Source organism: Ornithorhynchus anatinus, chromosome 7, assembly GCF_004115215.2.
Source record: "Ornithorhynchus anatinus isolate Pmale09 chromosome 7, mOrnAna1.pri.v4, whole genome shotgun sequence".
NCBI classification, from domain to species: domain Eukaryota; kingdom Metazoa; phylum Chordata; class Mammalia; order Monotremata; family Ornithorhynchidae; genus Ornithorhynchus; species Ornithorhynchus anatinus.
In genome coordinates this window covers 52,939,427-52,961,107 of record NC_041734.1, presented here as the reverse complement: position 1 = coordinate 52,961,107, position 21,681 = coordinate 52,939,427, and the positions used below count along the sequence as shown (strand labels likewise).

Sequence of the window (21,681 nt, the reverse complement as noted above, 5' to 3'; positions counted from 1 at the left end):
CCAAGTTAAAAGGAAAAGAGCAACATTTCAGAGTATTTGCATTTTGCAGCCTGTCAAGAATACATTCCTATTATTAATCTTCACAGGAGAAATGAAAGTTAGAAAGATGTTTAGTGACCAAGGACCTTAAATACCAGGTAGTAGGAGTTATAGAATCTAAACGAAGACTGAGAGCATAGAGAGTGGAGTAAGGCACTGGCTTTATTCACAGTCTCCCCGACATCATCATAATCATAATGTTGGTATTTGTTAAGCGCTTACTATGTGCAGAGCACTGTACTAAACGCTGGGGTAGATACAGAGCAATCAGGTTGTCCCAAATGAGGCTCACAGTCTTAATCCTCATTTTACAAATGAGGGAACTGAGGCCCAGAAAAGTGAAGTGACTTGCCCAAAGTCACACAGCTGGCAAGTGGCGGAGCCAGGATTAGAACCCATGACCTCTGTCTCCCAAGCCCGTGCTCTTTCCACTGAGTCACTCTGCTCCTCGCTAAAATGATAAAGCAACATTTCAGAGTATTTGCATTGTGCAACCTGTCAAGAATACATTCCTACTATTAATCTTCACAGGAGAAATGAAAGTTAGAAAGATGTTTAGTAACCAAGGGCCTTAAATACCAGGTAGTAGGAGGAATAGAATCTAAACGGAAGACTGAGAGCATAGAGAGTGGAGTTAGGCATTGGCTTTATTCACAATCTCCCAGACATCAGTGCTCCTAGAGGTTTTACTTTTGTTTGTTCGTTTTTGGTGAAGATATTTCCCTTCACTCTTGAGATTGTCCCAGAGTGCTTCCAGATATGTTTCTAGATTGAGGCTGCAGCTTTATGGTGGATTTTCCAAATGGTGTTCTTGGTGAAGTATCTGGGAGGAACAATCTCAGCCTCCAAACTCTTCAATTCTTCTCCTCCACCCCACCCCTACCAGCCACATGTGAGAAATGTTCCACAGAGATTTTGGTCCTGCTGAAATAAGCCTAGTTGTAAGGAGGGGTGGGACTGGATGGAAGAAGATCCAGTATCTGAAACCTATTTCACTTGTGCTTTTTTAAATGGTATTTATTAAGTGCTTAGTATGTAGCAGCTGTAGCAGGGTAGATACAGGATAATCAGATTGGATAGAGTCCATGTCCCACATGGGGCTCACAGTCTTAATCCCCGTTTTACAGATGAGAAATGAAGGTACAGGGAAGTTAAGTGATTTGCCCAAAGTCACACAGCAGACAAGTGGCAGAGCTGGGATTAGAACACACATCCTCTGACTCACAGGCCCATGCTGTTTCCACTAGGCCACACTGCTTCCCTACTTGCATGATGTATGACTTTGGGCAACTCATTCAACATCTCTGTGCTTCAATTTTCTCAGCTGAAAAATGAGAACTATCTGTTCTCCCTCCCCCTTAGAATGTGAGACTTGTGTGGCATAGAGACTCTAATTTAATTACCCTGTATTTACCCCAGGGTTTAGCACAGTGCTTGGCACATAGTAAGCACTATAACTAATACCACTATACCTCTAGGAATATTATTATTATGAAGTCTAGATTCCTAGGAATAGTGTCTGATCGGGTTTTCCTATATCTTTCTCAGCAGTCGGTTCAGCAGTTGGCGCAAAGTAACTGCTTAATAAACACCATTATTTGTATTAAATGGGCACCTACCATCGATTTTGCCCACTGCAGATTCAAGCTGAAACTGAAATTTATCACAGAAAAAATGTTTTTAAAAATCATTTTTGATTTATGAAGGTAGGGTTGAAGTTTTGGGGATGTCAATCTCTCCCAACCCAAAGGTTGCCTTGAAAGCTGCAAATCTGATGAAAATTTAACCCCCGAAAATGAGAAAGATTAGAAGGGCTCCCACATTTAGGAGGTGAGAGTCAGAGGAGGAGCCACTGTACAAGACAGAGAAGGAGCAACCGGAGAGATTGGTGTAGACCCAGGAGAGAATAACTTGAACTCATCTATCATCCCAACAACCACTTGCCAACATCTTCGTTTTAGCAGAGAAATCCCTCGTCTTTCATATGCAACAGACCACTGGTTTCTCTACTTTCAAAACCTTATTTAAAGTTCACCTCCTCCAGGAGGCCTCCCTTGACTAAGCCCTCATTTCCCCAAATCCCTTTCTCTCCTGCACTACCCATGCAATTCGATCTCTGCCCTTTCAGAACTTGATATTCACCCCACCCTCAGCCCCTTAGCATTTATGACTATATCCATAACATTTATTTTTATTAATGTCCGTCAGCCCCGCTAGGCTGGGAGGAGTTTGTGGGCAGGCGAGTGTCTACCATTTCTGTTGTGTTGTAGTGTCCCAAGTGCTTAGTATAGTGTCCTGCACCCAGTAAGTGTTCAAGAAATGCCACTGATTGAAGGCAGGCTTAGATAGTGTCAAAAGCAGCTGAGAGGTTTAGGAGGGTTAGGATGGAGTAGAGGATGTAATAATAAAAATAATGTTGATATTTGTTAAGCGCTTACTATGTACAGAGCACTGTTCTAAGCGCTGGGGGAGATACAGGGTAATCAGGTTGTCCCACGTGAGGCTCACAGTCTTAATCCCCATTTTACAGATGAGGTGACTGAGGCACAGGGAAGTTAAGAGACTTGCCCACAGTCACACAGCTGACAAGTGGCAGAGCCAGAATTCGAACCCATGACCTCTGACTCCCAAGCCCGGGCTCTTTCCACTGAGCCACAATTTGACAAGCAGGGCCTGGTAACCTTAGAGAAGGCAGTTTCCACCGCATGGAAAATGAGCAAGAGTGAAGTAACTGGAGGTCAGCACGTGGTGGTTGGTGCAAGATAAATTGAGCAATTTAGCTGGGAAAGTCCCAATTTCAGGATATTTGTATATTTTTGCTAAAATTACTTGGGGGCATCCTATAACAATATAAACTGCAACTGGGTAAACCAGGGCATATGGTCAGACTTCAAATATCCATAAAACACTCGTTAAAACATGCCTATAATAGGCAGATATATTTGGGGAAGAAAATGTTCTTGTAAAAACTAACATTTTTTGCCTTGCTTTGCATAGTAAGCATAAAGCTATCATTATTTGTGCTTAAACTAAGAAAACAAAATAAGCAGTAGCAGGGGATCAAGGACTTTTTTTTCTCTTTTAGACAAATGATCTCGGCCGCAGGGTGAAGTAAAGAATGGAGTGGGGAGAGACAGAAGACGGGGAGATCAGCGAGGAACTGATGCACTAATAAAGACGAGATAGGATCAGTTCTTGGATCAGGATGGTGGCAGTTTAGATGGAGAGGAAAGGGAGCATTCTAGAGATGTTATGAAAGTAAAACTAACAGGATTTCCTGTCACACAATGTGTTGGTTGAATGAGAGAGATGAGGTGAAGATAATACTAAAATTATGACCTTATGAGACAGGGAGGATAGTGGTGTTGTCTACAGCATGGGCCTGGGAGTCAGAGGACTAAAGTTCTAATCCTGCCTCTGCCTCTTGGTTGTTTGACCTCAGGCAAATCACTCAACTTCCCCGTCCCTTTGTTTCCTCTCTTTTTCATTCATTCAATCTATTTATTGAGCGCTTACTGTGTTCAGAGCGCTGTGCTTAGTGCTTGGAAGAGTACAATAGAACAATATGCAGGCACAGTCCATGCCCCAAACAAGCTTACAGTCTAGAGGGGGAGGCAGACATTAATATAAATTATAAATAGGTACATTAAGTTCTGTGGGGTTGGGAAGGGGGATAATTAAAGGGAGCAAGTCAGAGGGACACAGAAGGGAACGGGAGAAGTGGAATGGAGGGCAGAGTCGGGGACGGTCTCTTGGAAGAGATGTGCCTTCGATAAAGCTTTGAGTCGGGGTGAGCAATTGTCTGTCAGATTGGATTTGAGGAGGGTTAAACCAGAGGCAGGAAATGGGAGAGGGGTCAGCGGAGAGATAGACAAGATCAAGGTACAGTGAGAAGGTTAACATTAGAAGAGTGAAGTGTGCGGGCTCGGCTGTAGTAGGAGAGTAACGAGGTGAGGTAGGAGGGGTCAAGGTGATTGACCGCTTTAAGGTTAATGGTGAAGAGCTTTTGATGCAGAGGTGGATAGGCAACCACTGGAGTTCCTTGAGGAGTGGGGAAACACGTCCTAAATGCTCTCCTGTAAAATGGGGACAAAATTCTTACCTGTCCTCCTCCTTAGTCCCCGACCCACGTGGGCCTTACAGTCTACCTGCTGGATTATTTTCTATCTACCCCAGCCATTAGAACAATATTTTTGCATATACCGGCACTTTACCACATTATTAGTATAACTTTTGTCAAGTTGCAGAGGAGTAATATGAAGCAGGGCTTAAAAAGTCCATCTGTTACAGTGGAAATATACTCATGTCACTAAGTTAACCTTGTGACAGCTAACATTTCAAAAAGACAGAGGAGTCAGGCTGAGGTATAGAAAACTCAATATAGAAAATTAAAATAGATTTGCCAACTAGAAACACTTGGATGAAAACATTGGCCATAAACTCAATTTTTTTTTTTTTTTAATTTTAGATGCACCCAGTAAGGACACACTGGAAAAAGGTTCTTGCTAAACATTACAGAGAGGGGCAGGCTTTTCTGAGAACTCATTTAATACACAGATGGCTCCCTACCCAACTTATAAAGATATCTTGGAAAAGAGATTCCAGGAACGCCCTTAGTAGATTTCTTGAGTTGAAAAGAATCTTTACTTTCTGGAGACTTTGGTCTAATTCCCTTCAGCTGAAATTGGGCCCTATTTTTAAGAATTCAACCCTCGGTTGAAATGGAGATCATATGGTCATCATTTCTGAAAAATAATGTCAGAGTATATTTCAAAACCATAGGTTTGGAAAGAACCTATAATAAGCTATCTGTTTTCCTTTAGGAGAGTCATATTTATGCTGCTTTGAACAATTGGCTACTTTTTTGAAGACTTAATTCAGCCTCTAAATTTTCAGCCTTCCAGACCTGATATTATGTTATTTTTCAACTGATTTAAATCTGGTTTAGGGCTATCATAATGATTATTATGGAATTTAAGTGCTTACTATGTCTCAAGAACTGTATTAGTCACTGAGATAGATACAAGATAATCAAGTTGGACCTAATCCCTGCCTCATGTGGGGCTCATAGGCTGAGTAGGAAGGACAACAGGTATTTCATCTTCATTTTGCAGATGAGTAAACAGACAGAGAAGTGTCTTTCCCAAGGTAACACACAAGACAAGCAAATGAGCCAAGATGAGAACCCAGGTTCTCCGACTCCCAGGCCTGTGATCTTTCCCCTAGGCCAAACTGATTCTCTGAAGACTAGCTGTTTTCTCTTTTTTAACTCAATATGGATCTTTTTCATTGATTTGACTTTCCACCCCTTAAATTCTTTTAAGGTAATATAAACAAAGAAATCATCATTGAAATAGGAAGCTTGATCCAATGTTAAAATCATTCCACGTCGATTCTTTTTTTTTTCCTAAGAGTGCAGGCCCATAATTATGTAGCCGTGTAATCTAATTACATTTGGAATGTTTTGCACAAGTGAGGAAAGCAGATGTTCATTAATATGCTGACCTTAATGTTTGATCTGAAACCATTTTCTCATCCAAGAAATAATTGTGTGATTTACCTTCAGTCCTGTCAGGAAGCTTCCCACTCTTACTCGTGGTGACGGTGTTGACGGTTTCCGACGAAGTGCTCAGTTTGGTGTTGGGGTCTCGCTTAGGTTTTGGGGGCGGCTGTTTCCGAGAGCAGCAGCTGCTTTCATCATCAGTGCCCCCGACGGAATGGAGGGATTGGGATCTCACGGAAAAGCCGCTAGAACAAGGATGCGGAAGTCTGTCCTGAGGAGCAGGCATCGTCATAAATCCCATGCGGAAATGTTTGCCCACATAACTTCCTTCGTTTCCTCTCCCTACTTCTCCACCTATGCTGTAAAAGAAAAGAAAAAAGGCTTCTGTAAGGGTGTATTGGGTCTAAAGTGTATTCATAGTGAAAATTGTCCTGGAAATGTTAAGGTGAAATACACACTGATGAAAGCACCCACACATCCCTCATTACTTTTCCAAAATCCACTTGGCTTTAAAATCAAAAATAAATGTCTCACCAGTTTAATACATAGATGCAATCCTGTCCAGTTAATTGTTTCTTTTCCTCCTCCCTCTTCCTCATATCTTTCTTATAATCTTACCACCTCTCCTTTTACTTTTACTTTTCTTCAGTTGATTCATGTTTCTTTCTAAGAATTTTCACTCTTCCAGTACCATCCATCTATCGATCAGTGGTATTTATTGAGCACCTACTGGGTGCCGAGCACTGTACTATGCACTTGGGAGAGTACAATCAATAGAGTTAGTAGACATGATCATTCAATCAATAAATCAATCTAAAAGTACTTGGGAGGGTCTAAAAGGTCTTGTGAGAATACAGAATACCAAGTTGATAAACATGTTCCCTGCCCCGGCCCATAAGGAGTGTACAGCAGTCTAGAAGGGGGAGTCACACAATCAAATAAATTACAGATAGGGGAAATGGATGTGTTCAAAAGTGTTAAGGAGCTGGAGGTGGAGTGAATATCAGTGCTTAAGGGTATAGATCCATTTCCATAGGCAAATAGAGAAATGAGAGCTTAGAGAAACAGCGTGACTCAGTGGAAAGAGCCCGGGCTTGGGAGTCAGAGGTCATGGGCTCTAATCCCGGCTCCGCCACTTCTCAGCTGTGTCACTTTGGGCAAGTCACTTCACTTCTCTGTGACTCAGTTACCTCATCTGTAAAATGGGGATTAAGACTGTGAGCTCCACGTGGGACAACCTGATTGTCTCGTATCCTCCCCCAGCACTTAGAACAGTGCTTTGCACATAGTAAGAGCTTAGATGCCATCATCATTATTATTAATAAGGTCTTTTGGAGGAGGTATGATTTTAGTAAGGCTTTGGAGATGGGGAGAGAGGTGGTCTATAGGATATGAAGAGAAAGAGTACCAGGCCCGAGCAAGGACGTGAACATGGGATGGGTGGCATGACAAATATGATAGGGATATAGTGAGTAAGTATCTGTATAGTAATATTAATTGTGGTATTTGTTAAGTGCTTACTACATGCCAGGCACTGGACTAATCCCTGGGGTGAATAAAAGTAAATTGGGTTGGACACAGTCCCTGTTCCATGTGGGGCTTACAGTCTTAATCCCCATTTTACAGATGAAGTACCTGAGACACAGAGAAGTGAAGTGACTTGCCCAAGATCACACAGCGGATAAGTGGCAGAGCTGGGATTAGGACCCAGGTCCTTTTGACTCCCAGGCCCATGTCTTATCCACTAGGCAGTGCTGTATAGTGGATGTGCGGGGAGTGGATTGAGCTGTACTAAAAGACCAGTGGGGTAGGGTGAAAAGCAGCATGGCCTAATGGATAGAGCACGGGCCTGGGAGTCTGAAGGACGTGTTTTCTAATCTTTCGTCACCACTCGTCTGCTGTGTGACCTTGGACAAGTCATTCAACTATTTGGTGCCCACTACCTTATCTGTAAAAAGAAAAAAAGTGTGGATTAAGACTGTGAGCCCGATGTGAGACTTGGCTGGACACCCAGCCTGATTCATTTGTATCTACCCCAATATTTAATACAGTCCGTAATATTCACTGAGCACTTACTGTGTGCAGAGCACCATACTAAGCACTTGGGAGAGTTCAATTTAACAGTAGAGCTAACACGTACCTTGCCCACAGCACGTTTAAAGTCTAGAGTCCACAGGGCTCACTTTGTGCCTGGTACACAGTAAGTGCTTAACAAATGCAACCTCCTCCCTCTCCCCCCCCAAAAAAGGGTAGGAGGGAGAGAGCTCACTGAGCCAGTGACAAGGAGTTACTGTTTGAGGAAGAAATGGATGGGCAACCACTGGAATATATATATACTATATATACATATATATATTCCATATTTCCTCACATCTCTAAAAGCCTCCAGTGGTTGTATACACACAAATATATGTATATATACTAGTATATGTATATATATTATATTATATGTATATATACTGTATATCTACATGTATATATATTATATTATATCAATATATATATATTAAGAAAGACTATCTGGGCAGCAGAGTAAAGTATGGACTGGAGTGGGAAGAGACTGAAGACAAGAGGGTGTGTGTGTGTGTGTCTGTGAGAGACAGAGAGACAGAGACAGAGAGAGAGAGGTAGGCAGACAGAGAGAGGCAGACAGGGGGATCCGTATAATTAGTTGGGATGCAATCCCTGACTCTCATAGGGCTCACAATCTAAGAGCTAGGGTGATTATCTCCTTCCCATTTTGCAGATAATAATAATAATAAAGTTGGCATTTGTTAAGCGCTTACTATATGCAGAGCACTATTCTAAGCGCTGGGGGAGATCCAGGGTAATCAGTTTGTTCCACGTGAGGCTCACAATTAATCCCCATTTTACAGATGAGGTAACTGAGGCACAGAGAAGTTAAGTGACTTGCCCACAGTCACACAGCTGAGAAGTACAGAAGCCAAGGCTCATCCAGGTTAGGTGATTTGCTCTATCTCACCCAGCAAGGCCTGTGTCTGCGCTGGGACTAGGAGAAGGGTCTCCTGAGCTCTTCCCACTTGGCAACTCTGCATGGTTTGGACTCAAGGATGTAGCACAAGACTCGGCAGTCGGGAGTGAATAGCAAAAGGCAAATAATCTTGGGAATCAGATATTAGACGTGGGTCAACTGTTCTAGAAGAGAAACGGGCCAGACCCTACAGGCTAAAAAATGTAACAGTGCAAAGGGGGGCGATCGTTACATTCACAAAATGTTGGCAATTCACACATTGGTCTTATTGCCGTTGTTCTCGTCTGTCCGTCTCCCCCGATTAGACTGCAAGCCCGTCAAATGGCAGGGACCTTCTCTATCTGTTGACGACTTGTTCATTCCAAGCGCTTAGTACAGTGCTCTGCACATAGTAAACGCTCAATAAATACTATTGAATGAATGAATGATTAGCCAAAATCGTACCCACTGATAAAAATCCCACTGCTAGAACCATTATCTTTGAACCAGGTCATCTATAAAACAATATGTTTGTTCTAAATTAATTTAGGTTTGTGAGTTCATAAAGCAAGAACAGGAAAAAGCACAACTAGATGTCTCTCCAGATTACCCATTAGATTTGAATTCCTATACTTAGTTTAAGGATGTTTTTGCTATATTTTAAAAAACAGAATAACAGGCTAAAAACTGTCTAACTGGCACTGTCAAATTGCAATATACTATCTTCTCTTTCTAGGGAAAGTGTAAAATTAAACTATGACTCAGAGCCCCAGGAATAGAACTGAAATTTTTATACATTTGGTAATCATGTCCTAAGACAGGATAGAAGCTAATAAGGGCACTAGAAAGAACAATTAGTACATGTCAAGCGCTATTTTAAGAGCTGGCTTAGATACAAGTTAATCACGGCAGACACAGTTCCAAATGGGGCTCACGGTTTAAGTAGAAGGAAAAATACGTATTGAATCCCCATTTTACAGCTGAGGAAACAGGCACAGAGAAGTGAAGTAGCTTGCCTAAGGTCTCACAGCAGGCAAGAGTCAGAGACAGGATTAGAATTTTTTAATTTGAATGGAGCATTTCAACTTTTCCTTAATTATGAATTGCTCTTTTACTGTTTCCCCTGGCCACAGGTTACGCACAACAAGATTCTAAGGTTTTCCTAATTCATCTGTGAGAATACATATATTTCTGTCCGTCATATTACAGGGAATATTTCCACCAGTGACTTAGGGAATAACTCTCACCTAAAGATCAACAAATGACAACTACACTATATTTCTTTTATAAGAGATACTGCTTAGATAGCATTTCATTACAGTGAAATTCATAATTCTGGCACTTCACCAAGTTTAAATGGAGTGGCTTAATAAGTACGCCCTGTCACAAATCAAACTGTTTTTCATCTGACCTTGTTTTACTAATAAATAATCTCTGTGACCAATGTCTTTTTAGGTTATGGAGAAACCAGCTGATTCATCAGAAAATTGCCGATTCCTTGGGTATTCTTTTCCTCCAGCCTCAAATCTGACTTCCCCCAAATTGCCCTTTTTTTCTTTTATCATCACAGGAGCCCTCCTCACCCCTAGCTCCCTCAATCCTCTTTTTCCTCCTAATTCCTCCAATTCCTTTCATACTTTAACTCTTATTTCCCCAATTACCCCCTTTGTCCCTCAACTCTCCCCTCACCTACTCTTCCCCTGGCCCATTCTGTCTCCCACAGTTCTCCCCTCCTCTCCCCACCTTTGTCCTCTAGGAGAAACTGATGCCTTAGCAATTGTTCCACATCCTGTGCAATTCTGTGAACTGCTATTTTATCCTAAGACCATATTTTATGGTAAAAAAATCAAATGAGTTGATCCATCTTCATCACATGGGCCGATCACTTGACCAAACAATGCAACAGTCAAAACTCAGCATCCTAGTCATAAATTATGGTCTCGATTCATAACAGTTTTTGTGCAGGCAGGCAAGATAAATTAGAACAGTTGCAAAATACGCATTGGCTCAAAGACCCTAATGAAGTTAGAACATAAGAGCATAAAAGCCATTACCAGACCAGATCGATGATCCACCATCTTAGTATTCTGTCTTTTACGGTAGCACCAGGATCTTAAAGGCACAGTGAAATGGTTGCCCTCCTTGACATTTGTCATAAAATGATGAATTTTATACTTTCCCTATCTTTTCTCTCTATATGTTTAATGTTTCCCATAGTCACCCATTGAGAACCTCTCTAACATGAGTTTCCCCTAGGTAAGAGCCGCAAGTCAGACACTAGGAGTTAAAGAATTCAAATGAATATAGCCTGCACCAAGTTTCTATCATCCTTTTGTACGGTTCTTAGTTTAATCAATATCTGTGAGGGGATTCTGAGGACAGATTTTCAGAAAATTAGTGAACTAAACCAGAATGAGTGTTTCCTTAGAAGTGGAGATTTGGGATAAGCGACTCCATTTTAAAATTTCCAATTGACCAAGTCAAGCCAGTAACCATTCATAGGGAGAGATCCACCTGCAGAGCTCCATTTGTTGTTCTGCCCGTTACTTCATAAAGTGGACAAACACTGATTCAGCAGCTCATTCAAAAGACCCAGGGACAGGTAGGAGAGGGAGATGTGACACCAATGAATGTGAGTGGAACTAATGCCAATTTCGGGGATAAAGAGAAATTTGAGTTGCCTAATGATTTACAAATTATTTTTAAGGCTAAACTATCTGTTAGGATATCCTAACCTATAAGGTCCAGTTCTGTATTTCAGCCTTCTTTTACTAAATAATGCATTTAAGATATATCTCTTATCCAGTCGCATGGACTTTCCAACCTGCCTAAAAATGAAAATTTGAATAAATAATTGCAAAATCAATTGGCACCATGGTGGAAGTTTTAAAATGATAGAAATTGTGTGTCCTTCAGATCTTCACTGCATGGCAATAGGAGTTTGTGGGAATGGTTGAAATTGGAATGTCTTCATATGTTCATGCAAATTGTTCACTCACCATTACTTTTAATGTCTTCTTTGAGTCCCGCTTGCTCATTCAAACCCATAATCTGTTGATTCTTTTGCCTTGGGCTGAAGCATTTGTTTTAGGTATCCTTAGTGAAAAATCTATTTGTTTCCCCTTCATGCTCTATATATGCTAAATTTCAGATACAGTTTCTTTATCGGGGTGCTTATGGATGCTTTCTGCATATTAAGGTTAAGTATCATATAAAAGAATCTGCATTTCTTTTCTAGTCTGAAGTCTTGTCTGTCTCTTGAATCAGTCCACAGATATTTAGGAAGGTTGGCAAACTAGACAGTAAGCCCATCCATTAACTCACTGACCATCTTAAAAATCAGGTAAAATCCGTTGTATCTATAGATTCCATAAAGAGAAGAGTGACAGACAGTTCACAGGGTTCTGGGACCATTGAGAGCTCCACCCAGCCCTTTGGGAGGACATTTTGAGTGATAAAAGGGGCCATACAAAGAGTCATTCACTTGGGAAAGACAAGGGCACATACTCCACAATCTAGACCCTAGGCCAAAGAATAAATATAAGTAAGCAATGTAGCACTAATGTTTTAAAAAGACTTTTGTAATCTTGGGAGGTGGAAATAGGAAGAACAAAGACATACTCCTTTACCCAGCATTAATTAGGCCTTTGTTAATACATTGTGTCTACTTTAGGCCAAGATATGGGGAACTTGGAGATGGTCCAAAAAGCACTGGAAACAAAACTTGGGGAAAAAAGGGTCTTTAAGATAAAAGCTAGTCAAATGGGGTCATTTTGCTGGAATCAGAGAAGGCTGTGGGTGAATTACAGTTTGAAGTGTACCCAGAGTGGTTCTGGCGACTAGTCTCTTGTCAAGAGTGGGTGGGCTTTAATAGCAGTAGGGAAGACTTCGATTAAACATCAGGAAGAACTTCAGACTCCTTTTACAAAGCCACCCAAGACTTATGGAACACCTAGCTTGTAAAAAAAAAAATACTAAGCCTTTCACATGTTCAATTCACTTTCAGATTGTCCCTAACCCCTGGTAAGTGGATACAGGGGTCCCTCCTCCATTTATAGAAAGAGAAAATGAAGTCCAGTGAGGAGTGTGCATCAATGGCAAAATCTTGACTATAACCCAGATTTCTGATCTCCATCCTTTGAGATTTATACTAGAACATGAGACCCTGGAAACGAATACCTAAACCACTTGCAGAGTCATCCGGCGGAAATACTTAGGTTCAGGATAGACAACTCTTTCAGGTATGATTTAAGAACAGACCTTTGGAAAAGCAGCAGGCTAGACTAACTGACGTCTTGAAACTCTTCCAGCTTTGTAAATCCATTGAATGTTAAAATGTCAGTAAGAATCCAGGTCTTATATATTTAATAGAGTCCAGTTTAGGAAGTGAAAATACCAAGACACATGCTCAACATCGACCGCCTGACTTTAGGAAAAACTGCTATTCGTAAAGTATGTTATCCTCCATCTCAGTGAAGTGAAAATCTCACTATCCGCAGCCACTAATACGAGCGACCCTAGTGAATTACGGGTCAGCGAGGGAATGTTGCTCATGTACCTTAATAAATCCTGGAAATCTTTTTTGGCCTCGCCTAAGAATGTACTCCTCTTTTAGTCAATTGGGAATTTCCCAGGTACTCTGCCCTCAGGGGGACTTTGTTTGGAACTGAGGGTGGGAAGGTAGAAGCAGTGAAAAGAAGCAAGTGCTGCCCTCGGGCCCATATTCTAAAACAGTTTCAGAGAATAAACTCACTGTCCGAAAGGGCTGTGGTGTTTCAAAATTTGAAATCACCTAGTCTCCCTTTGCCAGCTGAGAGCAACCTCTGGATTAAAAAGGATCTGAGAGGGGAAAGCAAAAGCCCTGAATAAAGGGGTCCCTCCAGAGAAACTCTCAGTTTTATAGTACTTAATGTAAATATTCTTTTATTCTACTATTTCCCCTATCTCTAATCTGTTTTAATGCCTGTCTCCTCCTGTGGCCTGTAAACTGTTGGTGAGCAGGAATCAGATCTACTTACTCTGTTGTATTGTACTTTTGCAAGTGTTTAGTACAGTGTTCCTCACACAATGAGTATTCAATAATCCATTGATTGGTAGGTGGATTTGTATGATTTCTACCCATAATGGTATTTATTAAGTGTTGATTGTGTGCCAATCACTGTTCTAAGCAGTGGGATAGATACATATTAATCAAATTGGACGTAGTCCCTGACCTACAAGGGGTTCACAGTCTGAGTAGGAAGGAGTAGGATTTAATCCCCATTTTACAGATGAGGTAAAATAATAATAATAATAGTATTTTTAAGCTCTTACTATATTCCAAGAGCTGTAATAAGCACTGGGGTAGATACAAGCAAATTGGGTTGTACACAGTCCCTGTCCCACATGGGGCTCACAGCCTTAATTCCCATTTTACAGTTGAGGTACCTGAGGCACAGAGAAGTGAAGTGACTTGCCCAAAGTCACGCAACAATCAGACAAAATAGATAATGGTGTTTATCGAGTGCTTACTATGTGCAGATCACTGTACTAAGTGCTTGGGAGAGAACAAGTGGTGGAGCTGAGATTAGAACCCAGATCCTCTGACTCCCAAGGCTGTGCTCTAAGTATGTGAGGCAGAGAGAAGTTAAGTGATTTGCCCAAGTTACACAGTAGACAGGTGGGAAAGCTAGGATTAGAACCCAGCTCCTCTGACTCCCAGGTCCATGCTCTTTTCACTAGGCCATGTTATTTCCCAGTATGATGTCATTAAATTATGTTTCACATCTCTTTGGAGGGCTTGGCAATATTTTCTCCCTCTTTAGGGTGGCCAAATGTCTGAAGCCAACTGTGTCTGCACTCCCAGACCCCTCCTTCACAAATGCCAGGGAGCAAATTGGAATCTGAGCCCCAAGCGGCACCACACCCTCTGCAACTCTCCTTCTCTCGCCCTGGCCCGGGCCAGCTTCGCTTCTTCCAGGTCTGGCCCTCTCCCAATCCTCCCTTTCTCCTCTTGGCAGGGACACATCCTCTCACAGTCTGTCCAGCCCCAGGGAGACAGGTCTCCGTATCCTTAATAAATTCACTTCATCTTTACATTGGCTCAAAGTGCAGAGATCGATATTTACGGGGTGAGTAATCCTTCCGCTGAATAGGCAAAGCCAGCAGACATCTGAGCTCTCAGTAAGCGTGCCAGCATCGAAAATGTGGAGAAGACAAGGGGCGGAGGGGTCAGGAGAGAAAATCCTCCTGTTTTGCTAAGTGAAAAGCTTGAAATAACTCACTTGTGCCTCGTATGTGTCTGTAGACTGAAAGCTCCTTGAGGACAGGGATCTCGTCTACAAACTCCCTTGTCTCCTACTTTCCCAGATGCTTAGTACAGAGCTCAACACACAGTAAGGGCTCAATATATAACATCGATTGTGTTCCATTGGCTTATTTATCCAGTAGTTCTTCATATACAAAATAACTCAAGTTCTCACAAATTATCCCAAATTTTCACTACGGTACATTACACCCAGTCGGTTTTCAGTGAATAATAATAATGTTGGTATTTGGTATTTGTTAAGCGCTTACTATAATAATAATCATGGTATTTGTTAAGCACTTGCTATGTGCCAAGCACTGTTCTAAGCACTGGGGTAGATACAGGGTAATCAGAGTGTCCCATATGGGGCTCACATTTTTTATCCCCATTTTCACAGATGAAGGAACTGAGACACAGAGAAGTTAAGTGACTTGCCCAAGGTCACGCAGCAGACAAGTGGCGGAGCCGGGATTAGAACCCACGACCTTTGACTCCCAAGCCCGGGCTCTTTCCGCTGACCCACACTGCTTCCATGATTACAGGGTAATCAGGTTGTCCCGCATGAGGCTCACAGTTAATCCCCATTTTACCGATGAGGTAATTGAGGCACCGAGAAGTGAAGTGACTTGCCCACAGTCACACAGCTGCCAAGTGGCAGAGCCGGGAGTCGAACCCATGACCTCTGACTCCGAAGCCCAGGCTTTTACTAATGCTAACAGTTCAGAGAAGAAAGATAAAGAGTCCAGACCCTGAGAAGATTCCTATACAAACCTTCTCAGTTACAGAAGAGGTTACAATGGTGTTTTGGTCAATAGATGTCGTTTTGACGGGGTCTGTGGGGGATGCGACCCACACAAATTTTCACACTGAACTCATAGTTCATAGTTCATCCCAGGTTTCTGTGAAACCTAAGAAGTCCCCGAATTGGTGGCTTTCTGGCCTACTAGCTCTCTGAAATCTGTCCTTGCCCAGTCCACATTCCCACCCTAAAAATGCATACTCCCTTTCCTTCTTGTTCTGAAGGCCTATTACTCGTCACAGTCTTTTTCCATGAGAAAAATTGCTTGCCTCAGATGCTTTAATCATCTGCCTGCTTATTCATTCATTCATTCATTCAATAGTATTTATTGAGCACTTACTATGTGCAGAGCACTGTACTAAGCGCTTGGAATGTACAATTCGGCAACAGATAGAGACAGTCCCTGACCAGTGACGGGCTCACAGACTAATCGGGGATGACAGATGGCAGAGCAAAACAGAATGAAATAAAAACAAGACAACATTATCGCGATAAATGGAATCAAGGGGATGTACACCTCATTAACGAAATAAATAGGGTAATAAATAATATGTATATAAATGAGCACAGTGCTGAGGGGAGGGGAAGGGGGGAAGGAGAAGAGAGGAGGGTGGAGGGGGAGCAGAGGGAAAAGGGACTCAGCTGAAAGGAGGTGAAGGGGGAAGGGGGAGGAGCAGAGGGTGGAGGCGGAGCAGAGGGAAAAGGGGGAGCTCAGTCTGAGAAGGCCTCCTGGAGGAGGTGAGCTCTCAGTAGGGCTTTGCAGAGGGGAAGAGAGTTAGTTTGACGGAGGTGAGGAGGGAGGGCATTTCAGGACAGTGGGAGGACATGGGCCAGGGGTCGATGGCGGGACAGGCCAGAACGAGGTACAGTGAGGAGGTTAGCGGCGGCAGAGGAACGGAGTGTGTGAGCTGGGCTGGAGAAGGAGAGAAGGGAGGTGAGTTGGAGGGGGCAAGGGGATGGAGAGCTTTGAAGCCCAGAGTGAGGAGTTTCTGTTTCGTGCGGCGGTTGATAGGCAACCACTGGAGGTTTTTAAGGAGGGGAGTGACATGCCCAGAACATTTCTGTAGGAAAAGCTAGAAACAGGAGCTACGCTCGCTGATATCATGAGTTCCTTTCCAGTTCTGTGATTCCAAGTTGACTTCCTACTTGGCCTTTCCTGACAACTGTCTGGTTGATACTTTGGATGCCTTTTTTTATTTCCTTTTCTAGCTATGGAAATGTACACTCAGTGACATGTGGCAAGAGGGATTTTGAAATGACAAAAGTGTAAAATTCAATTACTTCAGATTTCCTGAACCAAACACTTGGAACCATGCCTCAAGACATAGACACAGCTTCTTATCCCATCAGATTGTAAAATTTTGTAGTTCAGAGAAACAGAGCTATACATCTTAAATGCTTAGTAAAGAGCTCTCCCCGCAGTAGCCATTCAATTCAGGGCTGGATAAATATCACCCATGTCCTAAAGTAGGGTGGGTTTGGGGATCCTTCAACGGTAGACTGTAAAGTCCCGGTAAGAAACTTGACAGAGGGTGATTGGGACACAGTTCAAGTGGCCCAACTGAGCAAACATTCATTCAGTCACTCATTCAATAGTATTTATTGAGCGCTTACTATGTGCAGAGCACTGCACTAAGCGCTTGGAATGGACAGATCGGTAACAGATAGAGACGGTCCCTGCCCTTTGACGGGCTCATAGTCTAATCGGGGGAGACGGACAGACAAGAACAACGGCAGTAAATAGAATCGAGGGGAAGAACCTCTCATTAAAGCAATAGCAAATAAATAGAATCAGGGTGATGTACATCTCATTAACAAAATAAATAGGGTAACGAAGACGGTCTAGTGGAAAAATCATGGGCCTGAGACTCAGTGGACCTGCGTTTTAATCCTGGCTTCTCCACTTGCCTTCTGTGTGACCTTAGGCAAGTCATCTAACTTCTCTATGCCTCAGTTTTCCAATCTCTAAAATGAGGTTTAAATCCTTATTCTTTCTGCCCTTTAGACTTTGAGCTCCATGGGGGGCAGGGAATGTTTTCCACCGGATTGTACTCTATCCACCCCTCTTAAGGTCGCTCCTGGGGTTTCCAGTACCCTACCAGTCTCGACTACAGGAAGAAGAGTCAAGCGGAGGCATATCCATTCCATTCCTTGCTCGGGCAGCGGCTAGAAAGTGGAAGGCAATCTGCTACAAGTCGAAACTCCCCCACGTTCAGCAGTGGTAGCTTGGGAGAGAGCCGAGAGTGGATACTCAATTTTACTGTGTGGAGGAAGGCAATGGTAAACCACTTCCATATTTTTACCAGAAAAACTTTTATGCATACACTACCACAAAGATTGCTGATGGAATTACGGCATTCTGGGAGAGATGTGTCCACAGCCCCGCTATAGGTCCCAGACGACTCGACAGCATACGACAAGCCAATGCTCTATCTGGCCCAGTGCTTAGTACACAGGGCTTGTCCCATAGTAATGTAATGTTGGTATTTGTTAAGCGCTTACTATGTGCAGAGCACTGTTCTAAGCGCTGGGGTAGATACAGGGTCATCAGGTTGTCCCACATGAGGCTCATAGTCTCAATCCCCATTTTACAGATGAGGGAACTGAGGCCCAGAGAAGTTAAGTGACTTGCCCAAAGTGACATAGCTGAGAAGTGGCAGAGCTGGTATTCAAACCCACGACCTCTGACTCCCAAGCCCGGGCTCTTTCCACTGAGTCACGCTGCTTCTCTAATGTTGGTATTTGTTAAGCGCTTTCTCTGTGCAGAGCACTGTTCTAAGCACTGGGGGAGATACAGGGTCATCAGGTTGTCCCAAGTGAGGCTCCCAGTCTTCATCCCCATTTTACAGTTGAGGGTACTGAGGCCCAATAAAGCGAAGTGACTTGCCCACAGTCACACAGCTGACAAGTGGCAGAGCTGGATTCGAAAGAATGACCTCTGACTCCCTAGCCCGGGCTCTTTCCACTGAGCCATGCTGCTTCTCGTAAGGAGTTAGAAAATGTTACAATTATTAAGAAGTGCTGTTTCCTTGAGTCGGTGTCCGAATATACTTCAGAAGAACTCCTCCACACAGAAGGCTAAAAAAATGTACAAAACCTTTTGAACCAAAGATCCTCTGGCTTGCTAACCCACACGGTAATATGTGTTCTGGTGGCACGTACATAAGACAACCTGCCGAACCATTTTCCTGAGTCATCCCAGGTCTATGACAGATGATGAGCATTCAAAAATAATAGTTAAGTATCAGGCAGCCCCAAGGAAACCCTAAATACAATCAAATGTTTTCATCAGTGACACAATATTAATATTACAGAATTCTGCTAACTAGTCAGGGCACCATCCAACAATGTGCACAAAAAACTAAATCAAGAAGGCCAGAGCATCCTTTGGGAAACTGACAAATATATAACAAATGCTATTCTCCAATAATAACGAGAAGCAGCATGGTAGAGTGGGTTAGCGCATGAACCCAAAAGTCCTCTTCACTGCCTCCAGAAGACAATCAGCCATTAATTTAATCTTTCTTTTTGTGTTGACTTATGCACTCATTTCTTTCTTATTTATAGTTCTCTCTCTCTTTTAACTAGTGTACACCTGTTATTTTATGTCTACTGTCTCCCAACTAAGATTCTAAGCATCTTGAAGTTAGAAATCCCTCCTTTGATTTTCCTGATATGTTCATCATTTTCCCCAGACGGAGCTCAGCACCAGTATCCACTTGAAAACACTGATCATCTTCAAACAACAAAGACAGATACTGTCAGATCTTCCTCAAAGTGAGTTTTGGGGAATTTGGGCAAGTTATTTTAGTTATAATGGTGATATTTGTTCAGTGCTTAATATGTGCTGGTCTATCTCCTAGGGCATCTACAAGTTAATCAGGTCAGAGTCTTTGTCTCTCAGTGGACTCACAGTCTAAAGGGGAGAGAGAACAGGTTTTGGGTCTCCATTTTACAGTTGTGAAATTGAGGCACAGAGCAGTTACGTGACTTGCCCAAGGTCACACAGCAGGCAAGCAGCTGAACCTGGATTAGTGTCCAGGACCTCTGATTCATGTCCATCTAGATAAAATGAGACAAAATGAACAGAGAAATATCTGCATCAAAGTGGGGCTTATCAATAACATAGACCCCAGTTATAAGATATATTTGTGTATATGATATATATATATAAATAGGAAATATTTGTATGTGTACAATATATGTATTAGAGAAGCAGCGTGGCTCAGTGGAAAGAGCACGGGCTTTGGAGTCAGAGGTCATGGGTTCGAATCCCGGCTCGGCCACTTGTCAGCTGTGTGAATTTGGGCAAGTCACTTAACTTCTCGGTGCCTCAGTTACCCCATCTGTCAAATGGGGATTAACTGTGAGCCCCAAGTGGGACAACCTGATTCCCCTGTGTCTACCCCAGCGCTTAGAACAGTGCTCTGCACATAGTAAGCGCTTAACAGATACCAACATTTATTTATTTATTTATTTATATACATGCGCATTAACTCGTGTATATAGCATATGCTTGAATATAGTGTATATATATAGTGTATATTAACACACATAGTTTAGAGAAACAGAATGAAGGAGTCACTGAGAAGGAGGGGTCCTTCATCCCAATTTAAATAAGCAATGAATGGATTGCATTTGGCATTAATATTTTGATTTTTTGAGGCTGCGGTCTCCATCCCTTTTGAGTTTCATTGAAACAACCCCAATGAGCTCTAATTAAGCATCCATTACTCAACTGCCTAGCCGTTCATTTCAGTAAGATACATTTCAATCGTAAGAGCAGAATTCACTTTATTTGATTTAATAGTCATGAGGAAAAAAAAATCTAATGAACATAGACTGTTCTATTTATGCTACACATGACCCAGTTGTTTAATCTTTATAAATGTAATTTTGTTATAAACGTAAATGGACGTATATGACACAGAATAAGCCAAGACCAAAGCTCGGCCCAGTAACTACTTCTTCTATACTTCAACTGGTTCCTCAGATAAAATAATTGAATTTAATATTCTGTATCAATGGACACCGTTTTATGACTTGCTTTATGAAGAAGCCTAAGGGGCTATGGAGGCCTGGCGTTGAAGTTTCCCTCTGAACAACTCTCAGCCTCTATTACACATCTTTATTCATAATGAATTGAAAGCCATTATCACAATGGACTAGTAACAGATGTAATGCCCACAGTGCATTTTAAAATAAAAAGAAACAATTTTCCTGTTGTAATGTATGCAGGATTTTAGTCTCATTACACTATTTATCATTGCCGTTATGTGTCACCCACTGACAGCACGGTGAATCGGTGCCGTACAATATAAAGATAAAAGATCTGTGTGTCAGCTCAAAAAGATGGCAACTTCAAATTTAGTAGGCAGTATCCACAAAGGAAAAACTTCCAGGCTGGATCCTGTGGGATCAGGGCAACTTCACGATAATTGGTAGTGTGATTTTGCTGCAAAAAAATCCAACTTGAAGACACAGATAGATTAACGTTTCTCTGATGAAGGGTTTCACCAGATTAAGAAGCAATCATTCACCGGGCATATGTACGGATTTTCTGGCAGGTTTTGAACTCCTTCAGCTGTATGCCGAATTTCAGCCTAGAGTTCACCCCAAAAACTTCCCTTTACTTCCTTCAGTGAAAAATAATAATAATAATAATGTTGGTATTTATTAAGCGCTTACTATGTGCCGAGCACTGTTCTAAGCGCTGGGGTAGACACAGGGGAATCGGGTTGTCCCACGTGGGTCTCACAGTCTTAATCCCCATTTTACAGATGAGGGAACTGAGGCACAGAGAAGTTAAGTGACTTGCCCACAGTCACACAGCCGACAAGTGGCAGAGCTGGGATTCGAACTCATGAGCCCTGACTCCAAAGCCCGTGCTCTTTCCACTGAGCCACGCTGCTTCTCAAAAATAGAAAAGATATGTTCTGAAAGTTGAGTTACGATCGAAGAGGGACCCGGATAGAAGAAAAGGACGATGTGTGCCCTAACCCCCTCTTGACACTCTTCTCTCCCTTCCCAATTATAGCAGTCCTCCAGGAGGCCTCCCCAGTTAAACCCACCTCTCCCCACCT

General features: G+C 42.4%; 1 protein-coding gene across 1 annotated transcript in view; it reads right to left on the bottom strand.

Moving 5' to 3' along the window:
- NYAP2 (neuronal tyrosine-phosphorylated phosphoinositide-3-kinase adaptor 2) overlaps nt 1-21,681 on the bottom strand; it is a 271,643-nt gene that overhangs the window by 141,151 nt on the left and 108,811 nt on the right. The window contains exon 4 of the mRNA XM_007669866.3: nt 5,600-5,901. Coding sequence (XP_007668056.2) covers nt 5,600-5,901 — 302 coding nt within the window. The remainder of the gene's footprint in view (nt 1-5,599; nt 5,902-21,681) is intronic.